The 8,140-nt window shown below is 35.9% G+C and overlaps 1 protein-coding gene across 1 annotated transcript in view; it reads left to right on the top strand.

The window, feature by feature from the left end:
- The window catches only part of LOC144451861 (high affinity cationic amino acid transporter 1-like), an 11,642-nt gene extending 5,887 nt beyond the window's left edge, over positions 1 to 5,755 (top strand). The window contains exons 2-4 of the mRNA XM_078142775.1: positions 802 to 1,247; positions 3,636 to 4,860; positions 5,362 to 5,755. Coding sequence (XP_077998901.1) covers positions 802 to 1,247; positions 3,636 to 4,860; positions 5,362 to 5,597 — 1,907 coding nt within the window. The 3' untranslated portion in view covers positions 5,598 to 5,755. The remainder of the gene's footprint in view (positions 1 to 801; positions 1,248 to 3,635; positions 4,861 to 5,361) is intronic.
- Positions 5,756 to 8,140: the final 2,385 nt, after the last annotated feature.

The raw sequence follows: 8,140 nt of genomic DNA on the forward strand, positions 1-8,140 counted from the left end.
AAGTGACTAGAATGTATAATATATCACACAACTACCCGATAACTGTTTAATTATGTCATAAAAGCCATAAATATTGTGATTAATTAAAAATTTATGACACATTGTGAAACTGAGAGTCTCTGCTGTATGTATCTATTTCTGGTCTATCATTTAATTTACCCAGCTTCAGTAATTATAATAAACTTCTTCAAAACGTTAGATGTATCACAAGGTAAGAATCTAACATGTCGTCCTCTGGGATTGACACCAATTATTTCTCAAGTAATATCAGAATTCTATATTCTCGTGAGATCTAATTGCAAAACGCGACAGCTGCGTTGAAATTGTTAGTATATACGTTGATGTTGATTGTACTTGACTTGAACTGTCTAAAGACTAATATTTGATTGTTAGCTGATGTCATTTCTTGTATATTAATAAATCTGTCATTGCTGAAATAAAGATAAATATTCGGTTTATGCATAGACATATTCATGTTTTATGGACAGCGGTGACTTTAGGTACAATATGATGATTAACACTAGTACTGTCCACCCCCTATGTCTGTCTGTCTGTCTGTCTGTCTGTCTGTCTGTCTGTCTGTCTGTCTGTCTGTCTGTCTGTCTGTCTGTCTGTCTGTCTGTCTGTCTGTCTGTCTGTCTGTCTGTCTGTATGTATGTATGTATGTATGTATGTATGTATGTGTGTATGTATGTATGTATGTATGTATGTCTGTCTTGGAAAGGAAAACATTAAATACGTATTCACAGAAATGAATATTGATAGTAATACAATATATTTTTGTTCTTTCTTGTTTTGAAGGTCTGTGTTATGCGGAATTTTCAGCGCGCGTTCCAAGGAAACTGACTACCGTGTACACATACACATATACCCTAGTTGGAGAATTTTTAGCATTTCTCGTAGGTTGGAGCCTCGTTTTGATGTATGTTTCGACCACGGCAATGTGTGCTCGTACAATTAGTGCAACCTTTGATTATCTCCTTGGCAACCCAATACGTCAAAGTGTCCTCAACAGCATCGGAGAAGTTGCTTATTTTGATACCTCACCAGATTTCTTGGCGCTAGTACTTGTTGTCATAGCAACACTTCTCAACGCTTTAGGAGTGAAACAGACACTGCCTTGCATGGATATTTTCACAGTTATCAATATCACCATTGCCTTATTTGTTATTGCTGTGGGTGCTTTCTACGTTAAAACCGAACATTGGTCTCAAGATGGCGGATATTTTCCATTTGGAGAAAGAGGAGTAAGTATAATCAAATAATCATAACTAAAAATGATTACTTCAATGTTTTTTTTATTTAATTAGAGAAGAATTGACAGTTTCCAGCAGCTATAGTAGTTGTTGTGGTTGCTATGGTTATTATCTTGCGGTATTGGAATGTTTGTAATCTAGAGAAATTCACTGCTACTTCACCCACATCTCACTCGTATTCACCAAAGCACCATTGTAAACCATACACTAAAGCACAATAGGGAACTTGCAATTCAGACTGAGCATACTCAGCTGCAAAGGACTATGGGATTATCTGTGGTTATCGTAATACCTAATCTCATACAATGGTCAGGGTAACTATGAATTGATTATTTGTCGTTAAAACAATGTAATAACATTATTTATAATATTAAATGGTTAGTATTTATTATCACGTTTCCCATGATGCAATAATCAACATAGCGGGTTTAATTTGCAAGTTCCCTATTATACACATACACCAAGCAAAGCACACCGTGAATCAGGTAATCTTGTATTTATCTTAAATCTTAATAAATGTATACATGAAATATTGAAATAGTTTACTTGGTAGTTTCTTCAAATGCCTATACATGTTGGTAATCATCTAGATATGAAATTAATATCGAAGTACTTACAGTCTATCATACTGAACTTGTTATTGTGTTGAATGGTAACAGTTTTATGTGTCCTATCCTGGACGCTTCGTCAGGCCGACTAATGATCTAATGACATCTAATCAATTCCTCGACGGTTGCAATTATCACATGACAATTATTATTATTATTATTATTATTATTATTATTATTATTATTATTATTATTTTATATATATTTATATATTTATATATATATATATATATATATATATATGTTATATATATATATATATATATATATATATATATATATATATATATATATATATATATATATATATATATTGCATATGTGAGTGTCTAGTTCATGATGTAGTTATGTTTTCCGTTGTTTTCCATTCTGTATTATTGGTTTCTTCTCATCAGATATACAGCCATTACAGATTGGAGAAACAGTTTACATTGTCTTTTTAAACTGATGTCAATTTCCGCATCCACTATTTCTTACGCGAATTCACAATTTTCGCGTTTTTATTATTTTTTTTCTCGAATACGTAAAAAAAATGTTCAGGGTCGGCAGTGAAAAACTGGGTGGGGTCGGGTAACCGGAACCAAACAATCTTTTTAGGCCTACACACTATGACTGGTCAGTAGACATTCTTATTGCCTGTGTTAAAAACGACTTCCTACTTCACATGCTGTAACAGTTACTTGTCAACCTGGTAAAATATAATCAAAATTAATAGTAAATGTGTACCATAAAATTATCAGAGCGCCACCTACGATCATTGTGTCCGGTTCCATGATTCAAGAACTTGACCGGTAGTGGTGTAGAGAATATTGAGGGGTTTTTTACTTTATGAAATAATTATATTCATAAAATCATCGTCGCTGCGGACGCCGCAACCACCACCACCGCAACCACCACCACCGCAACCACAACCACCACCACCACCACCACCACTACCACCACTACCACCACCACCACCACCAACAACAACAACAACAACAATAACAATAACAACAATAATAACAACAACAACAACATCGTCATCATCATCATCATCGTCGTCGTCGTCGTCGTCATCATCATCATCATCATCATCATCATCATCATCTTGTGCGGTCAATGTCAATAGTACAGCGAACTCTTAAAGTTCTAAAATAGATGTCACGTGAACAATAAGTACATTTTGAATAATATAGACATTATGAATAATATAAGACATAAACAAAGTCACGCCATACATGAATATACAGTGTGTAGAAGGGGAATTCGTAAGACTATTAGAATGTATGCATTTAATAACCACGTTAATATATATATATATATATATATATATATATATATATATATATATATATATATATATATATATATATATATATATATATATATATATATTCGTTGACGTGTTGTGACTGCAACGCTCCCTCGGGCTTCGCGAAAACATGGCGCGTCGCCGTCACACGTCAACGGCAACGCATAGATCTGGTATTCGGGTAGTACATGTCTGCAGCGAATGGTTATCTCTATGTGGTCGATGAGGGCGCACAGTACAAGGATATTCGAGTACGGTTACGTAAATGATATCGGTATATATAAAATAACTCGTTTAGCTTTAATTTTAGTAATGCACAGCTCCGAGGACTGTGAGAGAGTCTAAACAACACAACGTATCTTACAGTCTATACAGTATAATCATGTTTGTAAATTTAGAAAGTCGTATAAAATATTGACATTCCCTTCCCAGTGTCAGACATCCCCATGCATTGATCAACGTTATTTTGTATTTCAACAGGTGTTTACCGGTGCTGCATGCTGTTTCTGTGCTTTCCATGGATTTGATATCATTGCCACAGCTGGAAAAAATTCCCGGAGACCAGCCCACCACATTCCAAATGCCACATCCATAGCAACTGTCACATGCTTTCTGTTTTGCAGTTTAGTTGTTCTCATTGTATCGTTGGTGGCGCCCTACCATACCTTGGACTCGGAATCACCAATAGTGAGCGCATTTGGTCTTCAGAGTATCAACTATGCAAAGTTGATCGTCGGTATTGGAATAATTCTTGCCGTGATGGCGAGTTTATTGAGTTATGTGCTTCAGCTCGTCGGAGGAATTATTGCTATGGCAAAAGATAGACTCATTTTCAAGTTCCTAGGTGACTCCTTGGATAACACTAATGTACCACTGTATGCCATTTTGTTTGGTGGAATTCTGGCCGGATTTGCTGCATTGTTTATCACCTTACAAGACCTACTTGAACTGGTTGCTATAGCGATATTACTTATCTATAGTATTGTATGCGCAGCAGTGATTGCGCTGAGGTATAGACCTGAATTTTGTCTGCTAGACGAAGAAGACATATTGTTAATGAAACGTGACGATGATGAAAACATAGCTTATAAAAATGAAGAGATTAACAGAAACGGTTCAGTTGTAGAACAAAATAGGACAACAGATACGAAAACAGAACAAGAAAATAAAAACATACACGAGAAGTCAGAAAGTGAAAACGAAGACTCTGCGAACGAGGACAAAAACAAGGAGTCTGATTTAACGTCGATGTCTTCCGATACCGAGGACGAGCCTGAAACGGATATCGATGCTATTGTGGAAGAATACAAAGAGAAAATACGAGTTGCTGCGTTGACTTATATTGAAAGTCCATTCAGTAGAGGCAGAAAATTACAAAAACCCACAGAAGTGACAGGAAAAATTGTCAGCTGGTCTGTGACATTTCTGTGTTTGTGGTTTTTAGCTCTTGCATTTGTTGTCAGTTTTTTCTTTGAGTATCTCGCATCGGGCAACACATGGGTGATTATAAACATTTGTTTGTTTGGTGTCCTGTCACTCGCAACAATTTGCATAATTATCAGACAACCTCAAAGTAGACAAGAGTTGATATTCAAAGTGCCTCTAATGCCATGGTTACCGATGATGGCGCTTTTCATAAACATTTATTTGACTGTATCCATACCACACACTGCCTGGATTAGATTCACATTATGGGGATTGATAGGTAAGAATTGATTATATAAAGCGCTCGTGCGTGCGTACGTGCGTGTGTGCGTGCGTGCGTGCGTGCGTGTGTGTGTGTATGTGTGTGTGTGTGTGTGTGTGTGTGTGTGTGTGTGTGTGTGTGTGTGTGTGTGTGTGTGTGTGTGTGTTGAAAAGGTCGGACGGAAAGGCATGTGCGTGCGTGCATGCATGCATACAGACAGACAAGAAAAGACGGAAGAAAACTATTGAAGAAGAATAATATTTAACCTGTTCAAACTTAATGTAAGCCAGTAGAGAGGCATAATGCCGGTTTTGTTTTTCTAGCACAGCAGAACCAATGACGTCAACGTAGAGCAACCAGGATATAAATTCTATAGTTTCCGTTCGAGTACGTACAACTAGGCGTTGCATGTTATAACACACATAGTGAACGGAATGACAGAGTAAACCTCCATTGATTTGAAAATGAGACTATTTACATACTAACTAACTAATCGCTCCCTTGTATTCTGTTGAATAGGTTTATCAATATATTTATTGTATGGTATTTGCCATAGCAAAGAAGCACGGAAGTACATGTACCAACTACCGGAAGAAGAAGAGGAGCACATCCTACTTCAACCGATGCCAAAGTATGAAATAATGGCGATGTTGATACCAACACAATACAAGAAAGAAAAACACAAAAGAAAGGACTCTGATATTATCTATGAAGATGTCATTGAAGAAGATTTAGATTTAGCAACGAGTCCATAAGATTCATAGAGACGGTGTTATTTAGTGACAAGACCCGAAATATGGTTATAGCGCCACCATCGGCAGAAACATTTTTAAAGACAGTCTGTTGTTTTTTCCACGTGATTGTGGACTGTAAAGCTAAGCATGTATTTTTATTTGATTTGATATTAATCGAAGGATGGTTTTATATTGGTATGTTTTAATAGTAAGCATGTGGAATGTTTAGTTTACAAAGAATCAATATTTATTTAGGCGAAAAAATTGTGTGTTTCCGCTAACATGGCCTCAGTAATTGGGTAGGTTGAGATTTTATTTTATTTTGTTTTATCTTTTTAATTGTTTTTATTCGTTTTAAAATATTGCTTCGACCTAAAGCCAAATGAAATACCGGTCAGAATATCCCTTCTGATAGTCTGATGAAATATGTACAGATATCGCTGAGGAAAGAAAACAAACATACATGAAGGTCAAGAAGACAAAGAATTTCAGAACTTTTTTGTTTGTAATGTTTTTAAAATGTTTAGGGTCGGTGGCGTAAACTATAACCTGTCGGGTTATCGGAATCACGCATTTTTTATTTGGCCTTACTGTTTAAAGTTGTTTTAGTTGAAATTGAGGTGAAATCGTTGGTTTTCGTTGAATCTATTATATAGAAATAAAATTGGATAAAAGGTCACACGATTTTACGTGGTTTTGATTTGAAAGCCATCGATGATGAAAATGCAAATATGATTGTCATGGCCTAATGTTGCACGAATCATTACCTAGTGTTGGAGGTTGGGGGAGGGGGGGGGGGTCAAAAGTACACCTAACGTTTCGGTTGGAAGAAACACAATGGGATTTGGAGCACATTAAGTAGTAAGCTTAGACACATTTATTAACATGACCATTGTACACAAATACACAACGATTGAAATCACTTTACAGTAAATCAATGTCTTCTAATATGTAACCATGTTTAAATAAAATTAGACACAGACATAAACACCACACACATACATATACATACATACATACATACATACATACATACATACATACATACATACATACATACATACATACATACATACATACATACATACATACATACATACGCGCATACGTATGCATGCACATACACATACACATAGATGTAGACACACCCAGACGTACATCCACACCCAGACACACACACACACACACAGAGACAGACACAGACAGACACACAGACACACAGACACACAGACACACACACACACACACACACACACACACACACATGTATGTATGCAGTGTCTGTTTTTATTTGACGTACGTACACCTACCCATCCATGTAGCGGGACATTGAATGCCAGTAGAGTATTAAGAAACTGCATCACTTGATAAAATATAGCACAGACAACTAGTTAGGAGTTTACTGTTCTATATTGCTATTTGTAAGAGGTTAAATGTCTTTATTTTGTACGTCAAAAATCTATTTTAAGTACTAATCAGAGTTATGGTTAATCAGTTTGATATAGAACATAAACGTTACCCGAATCTCACTTTTGCAGTGACTTGACAAAATGTCCATGAAACCCATACAGATAATGTCATGTATCGTGTAGGGGGCTATGTTCCATGTGTGGGTATTTACTTAACAAAACGATATAAAGCTACACTTCTGGGAAAGATTTTTGGTGTAGTTTGTTAATTTCGAGTGTTTTAAATGCTGAGAGTTTAGAAGAATCAACTTCTTTTTTTCTTTTCTTTTTTTCCTTTTCTTTTAAGGAATAACGATAAGGAGAGAATGGTATGAGAATATGCTAATTTGGCGAGACCAATTAAACTCTTTGTTTGCCGTCCACATGTGGGTTATTTTGTCAGTAGACTCAGAAGAAGAAAAAACATGCCACGTTTTCGTTGTGCTCAATGATTTTCTCTCAAGGCCGTATTTCATATTATTGTACACGGAAAGACCGTTCAAATATCTTCAAAATAACAACACATACATGTACGTTTGTATTTATAAATAGTATAAGAAAATGAAACTTTGGACTCTTCACATTAATTTATATTTCACCAGGGTAATGGATTTAGGTGCAAACAGAAATTGAATCTCAGTACAGAAAAGGGAATTTTACATAACATCATAGCATGTGGGTTATTTTGTGTGTGTGTGTGTGTGTGTGTGTGTGTGTGTGTGTGTGTGTGTGTGTGTGTGTGTGTGTGTGTGTGTGTGTGTGTGTGTGTGTGTGTGTGTGTGTGTGTGTTTATCTGCCTGGTAGGTTTTGGGGAAATTCAAGGACGGCAAACAAAATATTTATTTGATGAAGCTTTATGAACAATGATTTGAGAGTCAAAGATGAAAGCGCCCCCAGTGTCGAATCTTTGACACAAAATGGACAAACAGATTAAGTCAAGTAAAAGAGACAGACACATATTATCAGGTCTAAGGTATTTGGAAAGAGGTAAAAGTTAATGAACCAACCAACCTTTAACTTTTAATTAGGCTAGCACATTTTAATAAATACATTTGTCTCATTTGCAGACAGTTAAAATGACGTGTAGGTCGTCAGTAAGTGTATGTACAGTCGTGT

The sequence above is a fragment of the Glandiceps talaboti genome, chromosome 21, assembly GCF_964340395.1.
Source record: "Glandiceps talaboti chromosome 21, keGlaTala1.1, whole genome shotgun sequence".
NCBI lineage: Eukaryota > Metazoa > Hemichordata > Enteropneusta > Spengelidae > Glandiceps > Glandiceps talaboti.